The sequence below is a fragment of the Chanodichthys erythropterus genome, chromosome 5 (assembly GCF_024489055.1).
Source record: "Chanodichthys erythropterus isolate Z2021 chromosome 5, ASM2448905v1, whole genome shotgun sequence".
In the NCBI taxonomy this organism is placed as follows: Eukaryota; Metazoa; Chordata; class Actinopteri; order Cypriniformes; family Xenocyprididae; genus Chanodichthys; species Chanodichthys erythropterus.
Window position 1 is genome coordinate 7,496,392 of NC_090225.1, and position 26,813 is coordinate 7,523,204.

General features: G+C 36.8%; 1 protein-coding gene across 4 annotated transcripts in view; it reads right to left on the bottom strand.

Annotated features, from left to right (window-relative positions):
• tet1 (tet methylcytosine dioxygenase 1) overlaps positions 1 to 26,813 on the bottom strand; it is a 55,172-nt gene that overhangs the window by 24,481 nt on the left and 3,878 nt on the right. For 3 of the 4 annotated variants that reach the window (XM_067385850.1, XM_067385851.1, XM_067385849.1), the window contains exon 2: positions 23,592 to 25,145. In XM_067385850.1, coding sequence (XP_067241951.1) covers positions 23,592 to 24,974 — 1,383 coding nt within the window. In that variant the 5' untranslated portion in view covers positions 24,975 to 25,145. Of the gene's footprint in view, positions 1 to 2,905; positions 2,983 to 23,591; positions 25,146 to 26,813 lie in introns of those variants that run through there. The other variant, XM_067385852.1, reaches the window with a different exon arrangement.

The window sequence follows — 26,813 nt, forward strand, 5'->3', positions numbered from 1 at the left end:
TGGATGGGGACTTAATGGGAGGCCCGTGTAAATGTTTAGATCTTTAGCTTCCTGCATTGCAGAAGCCCAAATTTTTGTTTTTATCAGCAACCTGCTCTTGTCTGATGATCATCTGAGGTTTAATTCAGTAGAACATGAGCAACACTTTGAAAACACAATGAAAAGGAGACTCTACAGACATGAAGGCTGCAAATTAGATGTCATTTGTTTGTGCAAATTCTGGGTAAACTTGCAAAGTAAACGACAAGAAAGACAGCACTGCCAGACCTGAGCTCGAGTTTTCAGTCATTTTCTAGGAAAAGCTTGCAGTTAAAACCAGAATTTTGTAGATGGATGATAAAGATAGATGATAGATAGACACTGTAACAGAGCGTCAAAAGAGTTGGAGCCAATTATTCCATCTAATTTAACATAAAAATCAGTAGGCCAACTAATTACAGGTCAAATTAAATACTGTGACATCTTTTTGACTTGTTGACTGGAAAATGTAATATAAAAAGTGAAAATGTGCCATAGAGAGATATCTGCTGTATCTGAAATAACCTTGGCAAAATGTAACATTGCTTGAAAAGCAATAAGCCACTTGAGGCTGTGCATTACAGTGATGCGTAAAGAACCATGGTAAAATCACTGTAATTCACTGCTTTGGGTGGCTTATTGCTTGTATATTATATGGCAACAATTAGTGTTGTCAAAATTACCAACTTTAAAATTTTAAAAACGCAACGCTTTGAGCGCCGTTGAGCGGATTCATAAACACCTCTGATTGGCCACTGTGTTCACGTGCTCATCAGATAAGTCTGTGATTGGCTACAATGATCAACGCTTCAAAAACATGTTATAAATAGACATCAATGATACAAAGATACACACGGGAGCATTTGAAAGAAGGCGTCTAACAGCGAAATGGATAAGACGCTTTCAAACACTTCTGTGTTCTTTCAAACGCTCCCGTGCGTTGATCATTGTATCACAGACATATTACGAATCCGCTCAACAGCGATCAAAGCACCACATTTTAAAAATTTCAGTACTGACTTGGTACTGAAGTCGTTACTTTTGAAAACACTAGGAGCAATAGCAATATAATAAAAGATATAAGAAAAAAGATGTAATATAAGTAAGCAATAAGGTACTCGAGGCTGCGCTGTATCATGAATAAGTCATGGCTGAAGGGCATTGTTAGGTACGACGTGAAGCAGAGTGCCTGCAACCCCTTCAGCAGTGACTTATTCACGATATAGCACTAGCCTCAAGTACCATATTGCTTTTATAAAACGGTTACCACACAATACAAATATTAAAGCCAAAAATATGTCTTTCATGATGTAAACTCAATAAAAGCCTTCCTTCCGCTGGAAAAAAATAGTCCCTGACCGTGAACAGCAACAGAAGTTACATTATTACACCATTTGATGGCGGCAAACACTGTCTTTATGAGTGTGTCAGTCAGTAGCGAAGACTTTTACATTGAAAAGACTGAATTGTTGTGAACACAGAACAAGACGCAACTGACAAATGCTTTGACTAGTGCTGTCAGTCATGGGAAAACCCCTTAACTGTTAAAAGGACAGGATAATACATCGGACATTCAAACTGATTTTTTATTATGAACATAGGACTGAACTGAATTATAATGATAAATCTGAATGCAGGTAGTAAATTCGATTCAGCTACTAATAAGGGTGTAGTACTCTCACCTCTGTTAACACATTTCATCTTTTAATCCATTAAAATCCACAGAAAATTCAGCAGAAAATGTGAAAAAACTCCACAGATACGTCTGGGACTGATTATAAGCAGACCTACAACAACCAACTGCTCAAATTACAGTATCATGGTAACAGTGTGCAAAACTTTTATGTTTATAAATAAAGCAGGAATGTGTATCAAGAAAGCGAACAAATCTCTTCAGACGGCTGCATACTTCTTTTAAAGTCATTTGGGTCAAAAACAAGCGTACATTACAACATCCTAAAACACACAGTACAAAATGTGCTTTTTATTGAAAACATAATCAGACATTAAGAGGGACGGTTTGCTCATTCTCAGCACGTCAGACGTTAGTCTCTCACAGCAGTGCCTCTGCAGCTTTGTTCTTGATTTGTTGTGTCTGAAGCCTTGAAAACTCAAAAAAGTCACACTTGACTCTGTCTCCTTTTCATTGTAGTAACAGCTCCCCCAGACACACACACCCCTAGCAACAGCGCACGTACTGCCAAAATCCTAAGAAGCCTCCCTTAGGAAGCGTTACCAGGGAAAGTTATAGCAGAAGGGGAGTTTCCAACCCAAACAGAGCGAGAGGAGGAGAGACCTGACATCCCGTGTATCTCACCCAAGAGCTTCCACACCGCACGCTCAATCAAAACCACAAAACACAGCTATGAGTGAATAGCACGAAGGGTAGAAATATTACACACGCCGCAAACAGCATCTTTTATCATGTCTTTATAATTTAGCAGGTACCCAAAAAAAGTTAACGATCATTCCGAAAGCCCGAAAGTGCATCTTTATGCCATGTTGCTCAGTTACGAACCCCCTTTGAACACATCAAAGGCCAGTAGTTTTGCTCAAACCGCTTTGTGTGCACTCTTTTTCACAGCGCCGAGCTCTCGCTATTACACGAATTCTAAAAACGCACGCTTCCTTCCTGGAGCGCGTGTGTAGTTTCTCTGAAGTTATGAGGTTTCTTCATTCATACGCTGCTGCTTTCCTGTTTCAGAACTTTACTACAGAGAAAAAACTCACGGCGCAGGTGAACACACACTCATGGCTGCCCCTTCAGCCAAGATGAAACTCTTAAGACACTGATTTCGGATGCTGCATCAAAAGAACTGGAGAGCACAAAACATTTTTTGTGCCTAAAAACTTAAGCAAAGCAAACCAAAACATAGAGGTCTATTACCTTAGAACCTCGCTTTTTTTTCCGTGGTTTGGAAATATCCTTGCACCCTATCTGAAAGAAGAACCAAAACATTAGCTGAGCCACATTACTGATGCAGCACTGACAACAAGAGCATAAACACACACACACACACACACACACACACACACATGAGCGCACAAAGATCCCAGCGCACACACTCTCCTCGGAGCATCTGTTTGAGACAATAGCCATTAAAAGCCAGTCTGGGGTTGTACCTTCTCATTCCTCAGAGGCAGACCCTCAATTTTGGGCAGCATAATCCTAAAAGGTAGCCATCTTGCCTCCCTCAGCTTCAGAAGAATAAGTGGCCGTAGTGGCAGATGCAGCGCGAGCAGCACAGGTTTGCATGATCAGTGCAGAGGAGAGAGACTTTGGACAGCCGCTGCCGCAGACACCCGACGCATGCCTCTCGCAGACGCAGACAGCAGCCCGTCAGCCAATCGCGTAGGGACTCTAGCGGCTTGTAAATGTATCAGCCATGCCTAGACCCTCCTAAACAAAGGATCCCCTATGTGGTTTCTTACTCTACAAGTACGCACGAGGGAGAACGTTAAGCTGTGGTTCGGACACTCACGACACCGGACTGGAGTTCAAAGCCAGCGGAGGAGGGAGGAAAAAGGCTCTTTGCTAGCAAACTCGCTATTTTTAGAAGCACACAAAAGTTCCCAGGCACATTATAGGAAGTATTTTGATCTTATTATATCAACGGTGCATTATGTGGAATAACTAATTATAATTTATTTCTAAATATATCATTTAGAAATGGATTAATAATAATTAAAAATAATACATAATAATCTATTTAAAATTGTTAGAATTGTATTTTTAAATATTTATTTGAATTGTACATCATCTTTCAACAATCTTATATGTAGAAAGAAATTATAAATACATTAATTATATTTAATATATTATTTATTATAATATATTGATAGGAAAAAGGGTCTTTGCAAGCAAACTCACTATTTTTAGAAGTACATTAGCAGGCATTTTGATCTCTCTCTCATTCATATATATATATATATATATATATATATATATATATATATATAAATAATTTAAAATAATAATAGTAAATATAATAATAAATAATAATTTAAAAATAGTTTGAATTGTACTGTATATTTTTTATATTTATGTATTTATTAGTCTAAAGTTTTTCCAATCACAAGAGCTGCAAACATCACATTTATGTCTTAAATAAGAATAAAAAATAAAAAAATCAATAAATATCACACATAACCTGATACATTAACCTGTTACATTTATAGGGCATTTACCTCTATTCTTACGTTAAAATAAATCCAGAATAAAAATATTCTAAATACAAATATAAAACAGCTTAGCCCATCCATGATGCAATGCAACAAGGATAACATGTTAAAAATAACACGAGGAACAAAGCCGAATTACATATGACTAAGCGTGGTGCCACACAGCTGTTTTTATAAATGACGTCACAGCAAGGCACGTCACGCTCTCCTTTTTCTGTGAGGATGTCAGACGCCTCAGGGCAAGCAGTCACGCTCTCTGTCTCTCCATGGAGACGCGTTTAGAGTGGATGTGACAGCGCAGCCGCAGACCCTCCACCGCTGCACTGCAGCTGTCACACGATGTGCTGTTCAGCCCAGTCTGCCGGCACACACCAACTTCTACACACAAACATATGGCTGAGGAGGTCAGATGAGGACAAGGGAACGAAAGACCTACTTTTAGCACAAGCGCAGCTATTGAATACAAACACCAGGGAGTCGGCCGATACAAATGCAACTGTATCTTTGATATAATTAACTATTAATGCATCTCTGTGTACATACATTGTTTTAGAATTACTAATATATATATATATATATATATATATATATATATATATATATATATATATATATATATATATATATATATATACACACAGTCAAACCAAAATTTATTCAGACACCTTGAACATTTCATTCATTATTACAGTTCATTCACTATAGTTTAAAAAGATGGTAATAAAATGACAAGATCTCAGAGTTAAACTGTGTCAGAGTAATCTTAATTATGTCAGATAACACTTAAGCAAAACATGGTCAGGTCAAAGTGTATGAATAATTTTTGGTCCCAAACTTTTATCAATTTTACTGGAAGTGCACTGTATGAATAATCTTTGGGTATAATATGTCACAGTTTACTTTATTTTGCTATCCTCACTTACATAAATGAACTATAGTGTCCTGCACCCACTAGTAAAAGAAAATTATATCTAGTGCCCGAATGATTTTTGGTTTGACTGTACAATATATTTATTATTTTTTATGACATTTAATATTTATATAATTTATATATTTTATTTTTTTATTTTTCAAATTATTATTAAAATCATAATCTAAAATAATATATCTATTATATATATATATATATATATATATATTATATTAGAATACATTTTATATACTTTATTTATATAATCTATATATAAGACATTTAGTATTTTATAATAATAATAATTAAATAGTAAATAGTAAAATAAATAAATAGGATAGAGGTGGATTATAAATTTTCACATATTCCTTTGTTCCGACTCTTAAGAGTGAGTGCTGATCAGCTCAACTGAATTTTGATATATATATATATATATATATATAGAGAGAGAGAGAGAGAGAGAGAGAGAGCATTTTTTCACCGAAAAAGACAGTATCCTGTGTCTGTCTTGTTGAGTCAACATAAAATGACTGTTTGCAGTAACTAAAGGTGGTAAGACAGGTTATATTTTCAATTAATGGCCGTTGAATGTTAAACTGGTCTGTCTGGATTACTTAGTTTCTATGAATGTGACCCCTTCCTTTTTTAAAATTAATAGCAACAAATCTACGTTGATCACTACTATACTTTTTTTATTTATTTCTTTTTGCTTAGCTGAAAGTGAATCTAGTCCATGCGGGTCTAAACTAAGACATTTCAACTAATCCTCACTCTAGATAAAACTTCACTCCAAAGTGTAACCTGCATAATAGACTGACCGGCTCTCTGTGAGCATGTGTCTAAAGCAGCCATCCATAATAAGTCCGCCTGCTGTGTCCTGTGATGGCTGAGTATTGTTGCAGCGCTTTGTTTGATAACAAGTGAGGTGGCTGATGGAAATCGGTTTGAGTCGTGCAGTGAGTCAGCTGCCTTGAGACAGTTTTCTTCACGCTTGCATCAACGGACAATAGAGTTTTGGTATTCTCATTGACAATGGACATAAAAGCTGAATCTGGTTAATATTCTGACGACTGCTGAAAGCAAGATAATGGTACAAGTGACAGTGCATTTTACATGTAAAATCTTCTTGTGACTAATACAAAAATTAATCCTAGCATGTTTCATCATGTCCTACCCGTTGACAAATCATTTGCTTTACAAAAAATCTGAGTTTAATATATTTTCTTAAAGGGATAGTTCACCCAAAAATGTAAATTGATTTACTTGGTTTTACGTTGTTCCAAACCTGTACAGTGATCACCGCTGACTCTATCCACTTTCATTGTATGGAAAAGAGCAACTTGGACATTCTGCTAAATTTCTCCTTTTATGTTCCACAGACAAAAAAACATAATACATATTTGGTAAGACAAGAAGGTGAGTAAATTATGACAGAACTTTCATTTTTGGCTCAACAACATTTCCCAGAACTCTCCCATCATTGGTCTTCCCTCACATGTACTTGATTGCCAATTGCAGAAACTTGTCCATATGGTGAGCTTTTAAAAGCTGCCCAGCCCTCATTAGTCACAAGCAGCCCATCTATAAAGTGCTGGTAAACAGCCCCTACACCACTGCACTGTGTCGACTGTCAAGGTGTCACCTGTAAATGAACCCTTTATTGTGTATGACCAATCAAGTTATACACATTAAAGGGTTAGTTCACCCAAAAATGAAAATTCTATCATTTATCACTCCCCTCATGTCACATCCGTAAGACTTTCGTTCATCTTCGGAACACAAATGAAGATATTTTTTAATGAAATCTGAGAAGTTTCTGTCCCATCAAAAGAGATCCAACGCAACTACCACTTTCAAGGTCCAGGGCTGGATTTCCCAAAACCTTTTTAACTCTACGTCGCTCTTAAATTATACTTTAAGCTGCACCTTAATGTTAATATGTGTTTCCCGAAACGTTCTTAGTTAAGTAGGTGAGGTGCTTCTTTTATAAAGACCACCTCTATCTCACATAATGCAGTGAAACAGCCCCCGCATAGAGTGAATTATTGATTCTCGAGCCATCACGAGGCGACAACACAGTCGGCTTTCATCAGCGCTAGTTCTTTGGCGTCTGTTTGGGGTGTGATATTTTTCCCTACCCGTTCATATTTTGGCACTTTGACTCAGTGAAACTTTCACATGCAGCATCTCATTTAATTACGTCAACACAACAAATGATGTGATAGGCTACTGGCAAAAATATCACTTGCAAATTAATATTTTTAGTCACAAATGCAACAGTTTTAGGAGCAGTCTGGAGCCCTGCAAAATAATATTAACCATAGCATGTTCACACAACAATGTCAGCTCTCATGTGAACACAAAACGTGGTGCTCTTGCGAACACTCGCGCATGTCCATTGAGTTGACGCGCGACTCTGAACACAACACGCATGCGTCGTGAATGCGCATTGCAGATCAATATTTTCGTTAATAACGTGGTAAATTATGTTTTTTTGCGCAAACAAAGCTTCATAAAGTCGAGGTTAAACCACTGGATTCAAGAGTTCTTTAATGAAGTCTTTCATATCTTTCTGGACCTTGAAAGTGGTAATTGTGTTAGATCTCTTTATGGAAGGACAGAAAGCTCTCAGATTTAATTTAAAATATCTTCGAAGATGAACGAATGTCTTACGGATGTGGAACCACACAAGGATGAGTAATTAATGACAGAATTTTCATTTTTGGGTGAACTAACCCTTTAAATTAACCTCCAAATGACAGGAAAAGTCAGGCTGAGCAAGAGGAGAGAATCCTAATTCCAAAAGGCACCAAGAAGCAAAAAAAACAATGTATTTATTGAGCAAATGCAATCCTTCATTGAATGACCCCTGGAGCATTTTGAGTTTACTTGCTCGCACGTGAAAATCCCTTCACAACAGACGCGAATTCGCGTCATGTGAGGGGCTCTCCCGCTCCTTTATGTGTCCCAGACTCTCCCACTGCTTTCTGCACACTTCCTCTGAATAAACACAACTTGTCAGTGGGGAAATAATTGTAAATTACAGTGAATAAGCTCAATTGGTCGTCTTTAGTTGGCTTGTAGTCTTAATATATATGTATAGCTCAAATTGAGTAAAGACCGTTTTTTTACAATTTATCAGATTGTCCGACCTCCTCGCACGATCCTTTTTATTTCTCTTTCTATAAATGTATGAAGATGTACAGCGACAATGATTTTGTCCTCCATTGTTGTTTCAAATTTCTGCCTCAGCTCGCTACGTCACGTCACTACTAGAGCAAGCTCCTGATTGGTTAACGCGGCGTGGAAATTCGGCAAAGTTCAGATTTTTCAACTTGCGCGATTCACACGATTCATTCGCACCGCTTCATTCGCGCGAATCGCGCCGCAGGATGTCAATTCGCGTCTTTGCATTGACTTAACATGTAAATCACTCGTGCTTACTGCTTCATTCGCGTCCGGTGTGAACGCACCATTAGAAAGTGTGTTCTCCTAATGAATTCAAATAATTGTCAAGAAAAAGCTCATTTCTGGCCATCAAATTTGTAAACTTGCTGCTAATACCATCCTCATATATCCTACACATCAGTTTTTGAATATAATGCAAGTGGTATTCATTTCTGCAAACAAGACAACAAAAAATATGTATTAAAACATCTCAGTAGTAGTTTGCTATATCTCATTCAGAGCAGATAGTTTTTTTCCCCAAGATTTCCTTAGTCAGGAGGGAAGTGTGTGTGAACACAGGAAGACTAACTGGTGGTTTGCCATGCCCACAGATAACAAGGGAAAAAACAAAGGGAGACCCGACAAAGCCCAGCAAGGACAATTCAACAGATGGACTTGGCTTCTGTAATTACAAATATAACACAAGGGCAGTTGCCTGATCACCATCATTGTGCTTGTGTCATGACTTTATTTTAAGGTATGAATCATACCGTATGATGATTCATATCACAAACTAAAACCTCTTAGGGAAGGATTAGCTTGAGTGAATAGTCAAAGAACACCTGGGACTCCTCAAAAGAAACTGCATGATTCAGTCCATTCGCTTCCTCAGAGGGCTGACATTGAAATTTAAATCACTATTCAACTGTAAAGTCGTGAGGACTGTAGAGAAATTTTCCAGTACTACCATACTCCTCCATGGCAACTAATGTGGTAGTGTAAAACAGTTTAAGACTTCCCATTTTCAGTACTGACATTAATCTTAGGTTTGCTTGTATGTGATGAGATATTTTAAGATGAGACATGCTGAATGCTGTTAAGTTTGGACTTGAACAAGCTTACTAAATTCTGCTATTTTATTTTATTTTTTTTTACCTTATAACCACTATAATAACACAGATGGTAAAGAGAAAGCCACATGATGACTCAAAGTTGTGCATTACATAGCTTTTCCACAAGCTGCAGTAAATACTAATATATAGAAGGTGCAGATTTTAAGCCTAATACAAATACAAAAAGCAATCATGGTAACACTCAACACTACAATAATGCAATAAACATTCATTTAACAACATAAGAAAAAAAAAAAAAAAACTAAGAAGAAACGGTTATTACATTGAAAAAAAAAAATAAAAAGTGAGCTGCCACAGAGAATTCAGGGAATGTCGATTTATGGTTTTTGACTTTAAATTCTAAGATGAATTGTACTTTTTCACTTCCAAAAACTGTACAGATGCAGGTGCAATCAGATGTCCGTGGCCCAAATAAAATAAAGTAAAAAGCCTTTTACTGTGTCATGATGCATCACTATGTGCACAGAGGTGGCTGATTGTGTCAGATGATGTTCTGGGCATGATTTCTGTTGTTTAAGAGTCTGATGGCAGCAATACAAGGTGTTGATGAAGATCAGAGATGATACTGATGATACACACTGGTCAGAGAGAGGGCTGATGCAGAGGCATTCACTCATACTGATATTTCACGATTCGTTTGCTCACTTTCTTACACTTCAGCCTCCTACCAGCTATACTCACTCGCCTGGCTCACAAACACTCACACTAACTCCTGCCAATCCTACACAGGCACATCATTACAGACCCTGCCCACAAGCTCCAGGAAAATCTCTCAAACTTTTCACTGGAGATTTAAATACATGAACACAATATTAACATCATCCTACCTTATTCTCAATAGTTTTTTATAATAACAGCTCTAGAATCTGACTGCATGAGCCACGTTTCAAAACACACATCTGTGTCCGCTGTTGCATTCTATACTCACTAAGTACATAGCAATTAAAAAGGCCATAATATTATTAATTCAATTAAACATTATTAAAATGAATTTGCATTAATGCTAGTACATTGGCGACTTCATCACAGTTTTAATTTATGTGGTAATTTAACGAATGCTGGGAAGAGACCAATTTACTTGCTGAATTTAAGTTTAAATTTCTTGATTTCAAAAAGGTCACCTAAATAGAGTTAAATCAAACACTGAAACGGAAAGAATGACAGCCAAATGAATTCACAATAGTTATGTTGGTTATGTTAGCAGGCCTCAACTGGTATATCAATGACTCACCACTTAGTTTCTTTTACTCTAATTTAATTTAGTTTAATTTATTTTGACATGCAGCTGCATCTGGAATGGAGATTAAAAGAGGGAAATTGCCAACTCAAGGCTTAATCATTTACTGTATGCATGGACCAGAATGGCAGCAAGTATGCCATCTTGAATTGCATTAAAGGGGCTCTAGTTTTTGAAGTTTTTCTGGGTTTTTATTCAGGTAAGAAATACTACAGAAATTAATCAAATGTAAAATAACACATTATGTTATTTTGCATTGGTTACCTTAATTTCTGTAGTCTTTATTGCAAACAATTCTTACCATTAAAGTTATACAACGTATTCAGTCAAGAGCTGAAATTGATTTTTATTTTGTCTTTTGTTCTTTGATTAACATGAGAGACAGCAGCAGGAATATTGGACTGCTGTCCCTTTAATAGTCTATGAACGGTGTTCAACGGTTACACACAACATGAGTTCACTTTCTTAGCTATTTAACGATTCAAAACTGACTGTGCTTATCTGTGTACTCGCCAAGATTGCCTGTGCCGCTGGTTTTGACATACTTTTGTATGTATTTGACAGTTTAAGCTCAGTAAGCCACTCATTTTGGTACTTGTAACTCTGGTTGACTTCTGTCTCTGTTGGTGGCTTGCCCGCTCCACCGCTTAGTGGTGCGCGCACTTTTGGTGTGACCATGAAACCTGCGGGAATTACTAAAATTATGCGCAATACAAGCACTACTTGAGACGAATGAGACGAGAGAGAGGGAAGGCGCCCGCGCGGGTGTGTGTCACTTCACTGTGACAGAGAAGAGAGCGAGAACGCGCAGCTGACGTTATTGCCCTATGGTTATTGCCTGATCGTTTGCTGGTTTCCGTGGTTGTAATACGTGGTGTTTTCCACCAACTGGCAACCTGTGATGTTGAAATACTATTGGATAAACTGCAGCACGAGGTTTCGCACAGACCAAAACAAAAACAGACATTCCGACAAGGAACGCACATTTTCAAAGTAGAACATCTGGCTTTAGCATTGTTTTTCTGAGAAACAAGTAGGTGAACTTGGCATGTTTCCTAAATATCTGCAAACATATTGGGGTATTTTTATGCTTTATTAAAGTAAGAATCTTACATAGAGCCCCTTTAAAGCCTCCAAAAACTAGAAAGCCAGAGAGCCGATGAAGTAAGGGGGCGCCAGTAGGGATCTCACCTATAGGGCACCAAAATGGTCAGAAATGGCCCTAGGAATAATATCCTGAGGCATGAGTATAAGTGATTGGTATTTTATTCTGATGTAGTTTATTGACTGAATAAGTACTAGTCATACAGAGATAAAACATTCAGTATGTTGGTTAGGTATTCTCTCCATAGCGATAAAACATAAAACTAATAAAAAGATAGAAGCATTTTTGATAATCAATGTGTCAGTGTCACGATCACCAGCTGGAGTGCCCTTGATAGTCACCAGATGGCACTCCACCCCAGACCACTGCCACTCAGTCATGGACTTCCTCCCCCATAATCCTTTGCCTGGACTCAAAGTCAATGATTACATCCACCTGTGCATCATTACATTGTTAACCCGGCCTATATAAGCTGTGTTTTTCAACAGACCTTTATCACACTTCCTATTTCCGGTAAGGATGAAGATAATTCTTTAAAAAAAAATAATACACAGCATGTATTTTTTTGAGACCTATGCATTTCCAAACTGAGGACTTTACATCTTATATCTTCAACCTGCTGAAATGTTCCTATAAATATATTTCCCTTAAATGTGCATTCTGAATAATAAATAAATGTATTATCCAACTAACCTGCGGCAGTCCAGTGCTCGTCTATTTATTAACAGTGTTTTTCTCTTACTGATCGTATTTCATACCTGTTGAATTTACATATTTAAATGAATTTATGGTTAGTTTTCATAAGAGTTGTATTTAAAAAGATGAATGAATGCGCCTTAACTGCCTTAAAGACATTTAATGATGTGTTTAGTAATTAGAAATGCATTGACAGCGCGACTGCTTTGAATATTAATTATGAATTTTGACAAATGTTGTGAATTGCATACAGTGAAATGATTTTCAATGAAAAATGATGCAGCATAATGACTAAAATATTTAATTCAAATGAATATGTTAATTCTGATCTCATTCATCAAGTCTCTCACACACTGCAGCGTTGCCGTTACTAGTTCAGACGAGCACTGACACCGTGTGGTGAAATAATCATGTTTACAAGCCACGGCTTTCTTAGATATATTCTGTACACAGCGGATGCTTATTTTAAGAGGCGTTTATTGAACTAGGTGTTAACATCACATTGAAAATATTCATAACCGGAAGAATGCACTGCTTTGACGAGCACTTCTGGTAATCTATTCTGCTGTGATAAAGATCTATTGGTCATTGTCTCTGCGAGGATGTAGCATATGTTTTGCCTTGTTTTATTAAAATACAGCTTGCATTAGGATCCAGCCTCTCCTCTTCCCTGCATTGACTATGTTACAGTCAGTTTATTTGACATGTTTGGTTTTGTTTTTTCATAATGATAAACACAAAGTGTCAAAGCCAGGAGTTTTGAAGCCCAAGCTGGGGAGATCATGATGAGACATAGCTAAAATATGTCTTATATATATATCTTTATATATATATATCTTTATATATATATATATATATATATATATATATATATATATATATATATATATATATATATATATATATATATAAATTTATTTATTTATTGTTATTATTATAGACATAGGTATACTTATATCTGAACATTTAAGAGGCTGTTAAAACATAAAATGTGTGTGCACCTCTGATCATGTTTTAATTGCTCAAAGTCTTTATAGATATTACTGTGATTGGAAATTTGGAAGATTTAAGATCAAATGTTGAAAAAGTAACCTTTCCTGACACATCATGAACCAGATGCTCAGTGAGAACATCAGAGGCCAGATGCTCTTGACTTTGGCATTAGATGTCAAGGTGATACAAGCTGATATCATGGCAACCATATCAGCTTAGTTCTTTGGCTAATCGAGTAGTATTTGGCAAGGGCTCTGGAAAAGCAATGAAAGACATATCATAGAAAAACAAAAGATGCACTAGTACGAATAATAACAGGACTCAAAAAATTGCCAAATTGCCGAACACATTATATTCAGGCCATCAACTTGCATTCTTGCACCAACAAGAGAGCCCTTGATTAAGGCAGAATTTGGTCCTTAATTAGAGTCCCTGGCACTGTAAATTCCTTTAAAAAATTGTTTAATGTAATTTCCTGTTTGCAAACCCTGTATTCTACAGGGAACTTGCTGATAACAAGCTAATTAATTAGCCTAAGCTAATAAATCACATTGAAAACTTGGTTCAAAAATTTAAATGAACGTGGTTTGTACTACAATACTACAGTACTACAATATTTACTAGCTTTTGTCTTCAGTGATGTTTCCTTGAGCAGTGTAGTAGCTTCAGAACAAAATTGAGATTAGTTTTATACCTTTTGCTAACCTGTCTCACAGCGCAACACAACTGAAGTGGACAGTCTGGACAGATTCAGCCCACTGAGAGCAGTCCAGTCATTTTCCTTGATCTTCTGTGTTGATTGTGGTTTTTGAATTTCCATTATGTAGATCAGTTTGAATTGACTTTGCTCCACACACAGCCAAGATTTCTGTGGTACATCACTTCAGACTAATGCAGTACTGTGTTTAACCATTACTTAATATATAAGAGAGTAAATGGAAGTTCCATTTATTCTCAAAGTAACGTATGTGAGGAAGGAAACATTTTGTCTGAGTGTTGAATATGAAAAGAGGTTTAGTCACATGCAACTGCTGGCTTACTGTGACACTAGTGGTTGATCGTTTTACAGTGAAGGGTTAAACGCTAAGGCCCGGTTGGGCCAGTGGTTCAAATTTTGACTTGCCCTGCAAAAAGTTTCAATGGCCCCACCACAAAAAAAGAAATAATAATAATTATAAATAATAATAATAATAATAAGCAATTTAAAACAATTATTGTTTTCTTTATGTTAGACCCATGCAACCTTAATAAATAAGGTTATGACACAAAATTTAATTTCACAATTCTCAGTTCCAATTTTGATACCACGGCAAAGACTACTAGCCTAAGTAATATCAATTTCAAATATTATTAAAGACAAGTAAACAGTCAGTAATAAAATAAGAACAAATAATCAAATTATGAGCAATAAATACAATAGAACAAACATAACAATGAAATAAGCAGTGCTTTTCAGGATTTTTAGGTTGGTCTAACAGTAAGATTTAGGTACAGAATTTGAATAAATTGAATAAAGTAATCAAATGTAAAATAACACTGGATAGTCTTCACTGTATAAATTAAATAAATATAGATTAATCCTTATTAAAAGTCACAAAAACATTCAGTTAAGAGCAGTTGAGTGATATGTTTCTTTGTTCTTTGATTAACATTATACAGACTGCAGCAGGAATATTAGGCTGCTGTCACTTTAAGGCCTTATGCACGTATCGAATATAGTGTGACATGCATTTTATTTATAATTTTTAACTGTTTATGTTCACTTAAGACATAACTGACAGTGTGCACAAGGATACTCTCAAAGAAGGGCATTATGACATAATTTTGTGTGAATTTGTCCATTCAAGTGAAAGAAGAGGTGAAAGAGAAGTCAATTCAGTATTTGCACAAAAGTGACTTCTCACACAGCATTTGAGTACCGATTTGAGTTCTCTTTTGCAGTCAGTGTTGCCAACTATTTTCAAAGGAAAGTAGCTAAAGCCTGCCCAAAAATTCGCTAAATGTCGCTATATGACGTCATGCGTCAATTAGCATATTTGTAATGTCATCAAATCGGTTGCATTCTGCCTTCCTAATGTGTTTAATACAGTTTAATACAATATAACATAATATAGCCGAATATCAAATAAAGCTGCTCTCATTTCATTATATATATATATATATATATATATATATATATATATATATATATATATATATATATATTTTTTTTTTTTTTTTTTTTTTTTTTTTTTTGTCAGGCAACAGAACGAGTATGATATAGTGAATGACTACTTTTTTATATATGTAAATTACATGAATTCAGAGAGTTTGGAAACTGGATGAACTAAAGCTCTGTGATAGTGAGTAGCTAATATAAATGATAAGCACACGAGAAAAATGGAAATCAAAACGGTAAAATTAAATTCTTTAAATATAAAACAAAGGAGAATCAGAAAAAGTCTACTTCATTTCCATCCATATAGTATGTTTTTAATTTATGTACTTGGAAAAAAAAATACTACAATATAATTTAAGTTGGGAAGTGGCAGATGTATTTAAGTTATTTTTTATTTAATATTTCAGTAAAAATATATTATATATTTTATACACATACATACATATATTTGTATATCGGCTTTATACTGGTCATCAGCCACTCTGCCTTACTGGGAGTGTTTGAAAGTAGGCGTCTATCCACTGTATCCGCTGATAGATGGATCCACTGATAGATGCCTGCTTTAAAACACTCCTGTGTGTATCTGTGGAAGAGCTCGTTGAAGAGCATCAAAGATGTCCTTTTTTTTTTGAAGCGCTGATCATAGCAGCCAATAACAGACATATCTGTTGAGTTTGTGAACATAATGGCCAATCAGAAGTGTTTAAGAATCTGCTCAACAGCCCTCAAAATGCTAGTTGGAAATGCTAGCATCATCACATTTTTTTTTTAATTAATTCAGTACTGACTTGGTACCGAAGTCGTTCTTCTGACAACCCTACCTGAAACGATGTTATTAGTAGGAAGTCACTGACTCCAAGTTCTTATCAGAGAACTACAATGTATGAGTAAACATTCTGAGATTGGATTTGACATAAGATGGATACTTACAGGTATTGTTCTATAACATGTTATTTACCAATGTTAAGGGATACTGATCCCTTTTCAGCAGAGGAAGCTATCAAAAAAAAAAAAAAAAAAGTTTGAAGTGTGCTTCCTATTAACAGTTCAGCACACACAACTGCCATGCACGGCTGGGGTCATGAATATTAATAATTAATAACGGATTTGCTGTAAGGGGGATGAGTGCTATCATTTATCCCTTGCGTGTTCATTCATCTCACAGCCAAAGCAATCGCTTGGCAGAGTCTACTGATAATTTTAAAAGTCATCATTTCAAGGCATTTCTTTTCCATCCCAATGCAGCCAAGAAAAATAAACCTCTTAAAATAGAACGATTATGTCTCAAAAAATGAGGAAGTCAAATTTGGTCAATTCTAAAAGTAACACGGCATGTTATGATGTGGGGTGGGGGTCAGTTATAATATTTGCTATACCCTTGCTTCTCAATGTCTGGAGGATTTGACAAGAAGCCAACAATACAAATACAAGGAGAATTTATAGTTACACAGATGTCAAAGTAATCTATTCTTTGCATAGCCAATTGGATCAGGACATTATAGCACATGGAATTAGTAAAGAACATCCGGTGTTCAATGCAAATCATCTGTGAACAAAACTAGCAATATAAAACATTTGTTGTAGGCCACAGTAAAAAAAAAAAAAAAAAAAAAAAAATACAACTTGAGGTTACCATCTTGATAAGCATACTCAATCCAAATAAACACTTCCTGGAGAAGAGAAAGCCATCATGGTTTTCTGAGAAACTGCAGTTTTCCCATTCAGGGAAATATATATTGTTTGCCTGTAAAACAAAGCAGAACCCAGGGGAGGATGGGCTGCTGTATCTACCTTTGGGACTGGAGACACAAATCCTCCAGCTACAGAAAAACCCATGATCATGACCCATGACCCGATCAGTGTTTAGTAATACCTGAACTTCTGATGTGGTCAAAACACTTCTTGAGAGCAAATCAGGACGTGTGACAAAAACTGAAGCCACTGTATTCTGAAGCGTTACCTCAGCATCCTGCTTGGCCTCAGTGTGCTGTCAGACGAGATTAAAACCAGACCTAACTGAACCAACAGCCCTCTTACTTTGTTTTCCCCTGATTTCCCTCTTCCTCGTCTGTGCCAAGCCAAGCAGCCCCCTTGCCATTCACAAGCACACGGCAGTAGCTCCATCTCTGAAGCATTCCAAAAAACGAACATGCAATCATAGGTGAAACATTTTGAACCGATAGCTCATGGGATGTCAGTGTAGTTGGAAGTGTCACAGCTGGTTGGCAGATGTGCACACCCAGCAGATTATTATTATTTTTTTTTGTATTAATGTCTTATAATTAGGAATGGAACAAACATGATCACAAAAGGCCTGCTGATGGTAAAATGAACAGACATGACAAACCCTGCATAGTTTAACCCTCAGAAAAAGCTACAGTCTGAAAAGTAAACAAAACACACATCACTTATGATTGTTATGACTATTCTACAGTGATGAAGGAGACATGTTGCAGCACAGGCTGTGAGATGTGGTATGTGATCGCTTCTAGCCCAGGGGTCATTTTGTTCAATAATTTTAATTAAAGAAAGACGTAGCAAAAACACAAAGAGGATTACGCAAAAGTAGCACCTGATCTCTCATACTGGATCTCAAATTACCCAGCATGTTGATTTCTTGAAGTAATTATTGTTGCAATAGATAAACTTCTTGTTTACAAGTCAGAGCACATGTAAGTCTTACCCACACCAACTATCAGGATCATCGGATCCAGTTTGGCAGCACCAGTGTTACATGTTTGTTAACTTTTGACCTGATAGTAGGTGTGGATGCAGGCTGATCCTGATCTTCTTGTCTGGAAAGCCTCTTTCCTAATTCCTAATACACCCAAACAGACTGGATTTAAACTGTTCAAGAGGGAATGTAACAATATAAAATGTAACAAACCTTAAACTGAACTATTCTGAAATTTCTTTTGGAGTCCAAAATATGACTGATTTTAGAAAAAGAAAACTTATATTAGATGAAAAATTATACTTTATTGGTGACAATTCTAGTTCAAAATATTAATTTAATATATAATAAATAAGCAATTTAGCTGAATCCTTGTAGTACTGTATATGCTACAAGTTTGGGATGGGTATGATATTTTAATGTTCTTGAAAGAAGTCTCTTGGTTTTGCTCACCAAGGCTACATTTATTTAATTCAAAATAAAGTAAAACAATAATTTTGTGAAATATTAATAAAATTATATTAATGTTTTCCTCTTGATTTGAAAATGTAATTTATTCCTGTGATGGCAAAGCTGAATTTTCAGCATCATTACTCTAGTCTTCAATACCACATGATCCTTTGGAAATCATTTTAATATGCTGATTTGCTGCTCAAGAAATATTTTTTATTACCATCGATGTTGAAAACAGTTGTGCTGCTTCAGAATTTTGAACGGTAGTGTTTATGTAACTAAAATACTAATTGTTGTTTATCATACATCGAACAGAGAGTGAATTATATCCCTGAAGTGAATATTTCATAAGCATCTACATTTCCTCTTGCACTTATTTCCACTTTACCTATCATGTGACACCCATTGGCAGATGGATGCACACACAACAACCCTGCTTATGTAGTTAATTACATAATTACAGATGGCCTTTCCCATCAACCCTTTAAAGATAAAGACACACAATCCCAAGCGTAATAGATATTTAGCCCACAAACCACTCTCTTGCATCCAGACACTGATGACAAGCTGACTAAAGTCTGACTACGTAACTATGGCAGATGTGACCCTGGCTGAACGCTGGCCTAAATTTTAGGGAAATGACGGATATGTTTACAGACCTCAATCTGGTGTAATCCCGTCATCATCCCTGTCCCTGACAGACAACTACTAACAGATAGATATTAGAGAACAGACCCAAACACTCACAATTGACAGCAACGATTATATAATTGGGTGAGAGTGAAAACAATTGTGTGACTTTTTTCCAAGTTCAAAACATTTCAGACTGAACAAAGCTAGCAACTACGTGCATAAATGGCAAAATGTTGTGATTAGTTACAATGTCATTTCGCATTTGGCAGAGACTGTTATCAAAATTGACCTGCACTGGATTCAAGCCATACATTTCATTATGTCATGCATTCCCTGGGAACCCCAGATCAATGCTCTAACGTTTACAGGAACGCACACAAAAGTATGGGCAGTTATATATATTCTCACAGTTCCTTATTGGCAAAGGGTCTTAAAACACCACTTTATAAAGTTGGATAATTAGAGCTAAATCACAAACAGCAATACTGTTTTCAACAGCAACTAGAAAATAAAGTACATTGGGACAAACATTTATGTTGGCTTGACAAAACCTGTTTGAAAGTTTTAGAAGCTTCCTACCATGATTTATCATGTTGTTAACATGTCTTAACATCTGTCTAACATTATTTTACATTTTGCATGTTTTAATTCATTGCTAGCATGAATTAGCATGCAGCAAGCCTTTTTAACATGTTGCTAGCATGTCTTCCCAAAAAACTAACATGTTTCTAGCATGTTTAAGCACATTGCTAGTATGTTTTAGCATGTTGCTAATATGTTTTAGCACATTGCCAGTATGTTTTAGCATGTTGCTAATATGTTTTAGCATTTTGATAGCATGTTTTAACATGTTTGTGCACATTGTTAGCTTTAATTAACTCATTTCTAGCATGATTTAAACATATTGCTATCATGTTTATCACATTGGTAGCAAGTTTTATCACGTTGCTAGCATGATTTAGCATGTTGTTCACATCTTTTAGTATGTTGCCAGCATGTTTTATAACTAAATAAATAGTTATAATTAAAAAATGCCAGGAATGAAGTCTTAATCAACACAATGACTTAGTGAAAACAATTCTCATTGCCTAAATCAAAAATGAATAAGACAAACATCCAAACTGTCAAACTACTGAATTGCCTGTGTGACTCGTCAAACACAGATAAGGGTACAACACGCACATGGAGACTTAACATATATAGAGTGCCATTCATTCTCTCTCTCATAGACAAATATGCACACACATAATAGACACATAGGCCACGTGCAATGCTCATGGCGAATCATGTGATGGGTTTTGCTTGAAAACAGTGCTCATTTATTTTTTGTCATATTTTCTTGAGCCAATGCAGTCAGAAGACAGTAATAATATTAAGTCAAAGTATGATCAGTAAGTAAAATTGAGACAACAAAATCTGTTTCATTAGCTGTGTTTCCATCCACATATGTTCATGTGCAATTTGTGATATCATATAAAAAAATTGCTGGATAGAAACGCCAAGATACGCATAGATTCTAAGAAAATTCGAAGAAAACATGCGCATAAACTATGATGGAAACACATTTAACCAAATAAATTCCTTGATGTGTATTGTGATGGAAATGTTTTATGTGCTGATTTTAGAAATGTACAGAAGATGCAGACTAAGGATGCTAAAGTCAAAGATCATGTAAACTTACTTAAAACAGTAGAACTAACAGTCACTTGATTAGCTCAGATCATTATAAACCAATCACCAGAACAAACCACACTGAAAAGACTTGAGTGACATTTTTGCTCAACTGTAAGGTTTAAATGTGTATGTGCCTTTCTGTTCTGTTGTGAGGAGTGATCTCCCAGCCGTAAATAAAACTTCATTTCTGTAAAGAGCAACTTGGAAGTCAGGTCAGGTATATGCTGCACAGCTGAGGAATAGAGGTAAAGATTCTACGATGGATGGAAATGCTGCTTTATTCGCAAATGTTTTATGCGATATTCCCATTTGGCGCATAAGTTAAATTCACAACTTTGAATGAAAACATAGCTAATGTCTTTATTAAAATCTCTCCAGCCTAGTAGTGTCATTAACCAATGTTAAATGGGTCATGTTTTCTTATGCAAGGCCCTGATACATTTTTCCACCTTATTTTTAACATAAGAGCGGGTGCTGCTATTTGTATGTTTACTGCACTTATTTCTCTGGTTATTTACCCATTGCAGCTAATGAATCAGAAGTCTCACACATTCACAGAAAATGGCGTATGTCCGTACTGACAAATATGGTGGACAATACAGGCAAACATAATTTTTGCTCCCACTTTATATTAAGTGGCCTTAACTACTATGTACTTACATTTAAATTAATCATTTGATACAATGCACTTATTGTGTACATACATGTTTTTACATTGTACTTATATTTTAAAAACACCTGCATGTAATTACATTTGTAATTAATTTATGTAATTACATTTATAATTACACTGTTGACTCATCCCTTACACCTTAACCCACCCTTAAACCCACCAAAGCTGTCCCTAACCTTACCCGTATTCCACCTCAATATGAACATTGTACTTATTTTTTGATGCAAGTACATAGTAGTTAAGGCCACTTAATATGAAATGGGACCTATTTTTTTTGTTGCTGCATTTGCATGCATGTCTGCTTTCTCTGCCGTTTGCTAGCATATCGGCTTGTGGGTTTGCGGTCATGTCAAATATAATTTTTAACAGCCCCATCCTCCAATAACAGCTTTTTTGCAAAGACTCGCTCAAAATTTGATTGTGAGCCCTGAAAATATAAGGGAGTCATTCAGTTAAATAATGCAACTGTCAATCTTCTTAACCAAACCACATTTAAACAGAACCATATTTAGCACTCCAAACAAGACTGACAACTGTAATCCTGCTACTATGTGAAAGTAGTGACAGGGTCACCAGACAATCCATGCGGCAAAGTCTTGGAGTGGTTTAAATAATCAGGGACCTTCAAAATGAACTTTAGTCTTTAGTTTAACTTTGGGATCTTTGGGAAGGATATGCATAGTGGAAAGTTTCACAACTTTTAATGCATTCTCCTTATTACCTCTGTGATTTGGTAGAAGTTTTGCATCATCCCTTAGACATTATTGATGTGTAAACTGATGTATTAATCTGTGTGACATCACAAAATGTTCCAAATTAATTCTAAATAAAATAATTTTTCAAATTATCTAAATGATCAAGGAATTTTTTTTGTTTTTTTATGATATGACCCCTTTAATTGATTGACTTTTGAAAGTAACTCTAAGATTAAATGTTGCACTGAGCATCCGTTGCCTTGACTTAAATTCAACAATGTTGAGGTTAGGACAGGGGTGTCCAGTGCTGCTCCAGGAGGGCCACTGTCTTGCAGCATTTAGTTATGTAATTTCAACACACCTGAACCAGCTAATCAAGGTCTTACTAGGCATACTTGAAACTAGAAACTTCCAGGCAGGTGTGTTGAGGCTACGTTCGCACTACAAGCTTTAATGCTGAATTCCGATTTCCAGTGTGAACTTATGTACCTCCATGGTTCTGAACTGACCTGTATGTGCCAAACAGGGGGTTTCAGGGGCGTTCCAGGGGGTTAAATATCATATTGGTGTGGTAACTTCAACCCACGGAGTTGCAAAACAACCCGTGGCAACAGTGAAAAGGTAACCCAATTCTGCGGGAAAATGGCGGACTTGGCAACACACACAGTGTTGTCATACAGAATTAAACATGGAGGGCATTAAAGTAAGCGATTACACATTTATTTGTAGTGTGATCTGCCACGGAAGCTAGCGAAATTATGTGCAGGCAATATGGAAATTAAAGACAATGATGTGAGAGCTTTGAATAATACAAGCCCTCATGTTTTGCTTGTATTATAGAGCGGTCTCTGTAATACTTATGAGTTCTGACACATCACTGTCCTTCTACTAACTACCTTTCGCAACTGTCTGAAAATATCTGATCTGTATTGAATTTAGTACCACATATGGAAGTGGCACAAATCAGGATTGAAAGGATCAGATTCCATGTGGTTTGTACTGTTTACATTGTCATGGGGAAAACAGATATGTGTCACATGTGGGCAGATTTGGTCCACATTTACCTGCAGTGTGAATGTAGCCTTAGAGCTAAACTCTGCAGGACATTGGCCCTCCAAAAAGGAGTTTGGTCACACCCCTGGGTTAGGCCAAGAGACACGTCAAAAAGCTGAAGAGTCAGGTGCCTTACCTCTCTCGTACAGACCACGAGGGACTTTTTCCTCAGCTCAATACACTTCCTGAGCTTACAGATCTGATGCCCTGTTTTTCGGTTTAGGCAACTCCTGCATTCCCCACAGTTCATCTTGCGCAGACAAGGCACACAAACGCAGCAGCGACTTCTCTTCTTCCTCTCCCTCCTCTCTTGAACTCGACGTAAACGCAGCTGAATATCCTCAACTTGGAGAGAAGGGTTTCCTGACGCCCTGTGCTCCAGAAAGGACTCTGACTCGCTGTCAAACGAGGACTGGGTGCTTTCTGTGCTACTGGAGAGCAGTGCCATCGCCTGAGGCCCATGGCCCATTTCACAAAGAGTGCTGTTGTAAATGGTTGTGCTCAGCGAGAGGAGAGAAAGCGCTCCCTCTTTCTTCATCGACATTTCAGCATCGTCAATTTCATCTTTGGTCTCCACGTCTGCAGTGCTCTGAAACTCACTTTTCTCCTTCTGGGGAGAATTTGCAAAGTTTTCAAGTGCTGGTGATTCATTGGAGGACTGACACACTTGGGAGGCTACAGTCTCACCTGCTTCCGTAGAGTTTTCTGGAGTGGTTTGAAAAGAACTGTCGGGAAGGTCCATCTGTTGAACCTCCTCAACCTGACCTAAAGCATACTTATCTGACTGTGAAGGGGAGGGAGTCGTTGGGCCTGAGGTATTATTGTTGTAGGCAAAGTCCACGTTATTGACGGGGTCGTGCCTCAGAGGGTCATGCTGCTCAACAAGCGCTGTGTTTGGCTGCTCGTTAGTAGCAGGACAAATTTCGTTTTGTACAGTTTCTGTGTTTGCTTTTACCTTCTCCTCCTCTGCCTTGTCAGTGTCGTGAACAACAGTCTCTCTGTGCTCCTCCGCAGTTTCCTCTGAGCGGTTAATGCTCTGTCCCTCTCCAGTGGGAATTACAGCACCCTTTTGTTGTCCATCACCAGTAGGATCATGAACTTCTGACCTTTTAGTATCAATATCCTGTTCCCTGTTCTCCTGATCTCCCTTTCTTCTTGTAACCACCTTCCTGTAGGACTCAACATCCTGCAGGACACTCGGACACGAGACACTATTCCTAGGTGACTTCCCTTTCCCATTAAGTTTTGACAACAAGCCATTTTGTTTCAAAGAACCACGCGTGTGCCTGGATCCTTTAACAACATGAACATTCTTGACTGTCTTCTTGCTGGGCTTGCTGACAACAGTCCGTTGGGCCCCCCTGACTGCTTGTTTCTTGTCTATGGCCTTCTTGATGACACCACTGGCTTTGAGAGAGTTGACCGTTTGCCTCCTAGTCGTGGAAGCTTTCACCCTCCTAACATTTCGCTTTTTGGATGCACGAGATGACTTCTTGGGTGCTTTGGGAATATGAGGCATAGCTGAAGTAAGTGAGGGTGAGGGAGGAGGAGTTCAGGATAGCCGGCATGGAAAACAGTATGAAGATGACTCTGGGCAACAGTACTTTTCAGATCTTTCAGGTAATGTTCCCTGTTTCAAGTAAGATCACACTGACATTTTTCCACTCTTGGCATATGGATGTATGGCTACCTGTGGAAAGGACAAGTCATTTTTGAATTCTGTAGCATGTAGACTCTGATTACTTTCATAATGATTGAAATCTTGAAATCGTTGGATTGTGGCTTGTAGTGCATATATGTGGGCTCTGAAGCCATCTATATGCTGGTTAACTCCTCCGTACACATTTAAAATTGACAGACTTTCTCTTTTGGAAAAATGAAACAAAATTTTGATGGGTGTGTCGCAATCAGTTCCCTAGTTTATTATAGTCAGGGCACTGATCAAAGAATCTTTATTCTTTAACAAAGTCGTTCCCTTAACAGAAATTGCATCATATTTTTGAAGTGTGAAATATAAATTGCACGAGCCAACTCAATACACATCATGACGCACAACAGAAGTTTTAAAAAGACACACCATTATTTAAGTATATTTCAGCATAAATGCTCAACGGTAGTGAACATAATCTAGCTAACATTTATTATTAATTTACGGCTGAAATGTGGTGACGTTTTACAATGCGACTCTTTTGTCATGTCGGAAATAGAGTTATCAGTGTCTGATAACTGGCCAGGGTCCTTGCCAGTGCCCTAAATCGTGTACACAACACACTGATTCACTACCTAGGGAGCTGATTGAGATGCACCTGATGACACATTCTGCACTACACAGATTTCTGTCCAATCAAATGCTCTATTGAATGAGAATGCCTCTCCCCATGATAACACCTGCACAGCCTAGCAAGTAGGAAATTATGGCTGTGATGTCAAATAAAGTCTTCTGGCTATTTAAAAAAGGAGGATCCCATTAATAAGTTCCAAATAAATACATTAGCACAGTAAAGAACTCTGTGCTTGTCAAGCCATTAAATTGGGTCATTAACTTCAAGCTAATAAAGTGCAACATGAAAGATACAATAAATAGGCCACCTAACAGATAGGTGTCTGAAGTATGAAATAATTTGATAACAGTCTGTGCAGGTGCAAAGTATATTCTATATTACTATGCTATATTAGGGAATATTCTCACTAGAGTCCAAACTCTGCAGAGTTTCTACCATATATTTGCAGTGTAAATAAAGTAGGCTATATATAAATATATTTCAGAAAAAAAAAAAAGAATAGAGGATACTATGAAATGTAATGTTGGTATACTAAAGGAGATATGCAGCCTTTAAGAACAATGTATTAAGCTCATAAAAACTTTTACGATTGTATTGCTAATAAGACAAATTATGATGCTTAGCAAAAAATACCATAGTATTACATGGTTATTAAACAGTACCAATAGCTTTCGGACATTGGCAAGTTTTTTTTTTTTGTTTTTTTTACCATAATAGTACCTTAAAGGTTTAGTCCACCCAAAAATGAATATTATCCCATAATTTACTCACCCTCAAGCCATCCTAGCTGTATATGACTTTCTTCTTTCAGCCAAACACAATTGGAGTTATATTAAAAAATATCCTGGCTCTTCCAAGCTTTATAATGGGAGTGAATGGTACCCAAGATTTTGAATCCCAAAAAAGCACATCCATCCATCATAAATCCATATGGCTTCAGGGGCTGATTAAAGGCCTTCTGAAGTGATGTAATTTTGTAAGAAAAATATCCATATTTAAAACTTCCGGTAACGGCCGTACTTTAGTCTAATTCCGCTGGAAGAGTGACCTCTGACCCGAAGTAGGATGTAGGAGTA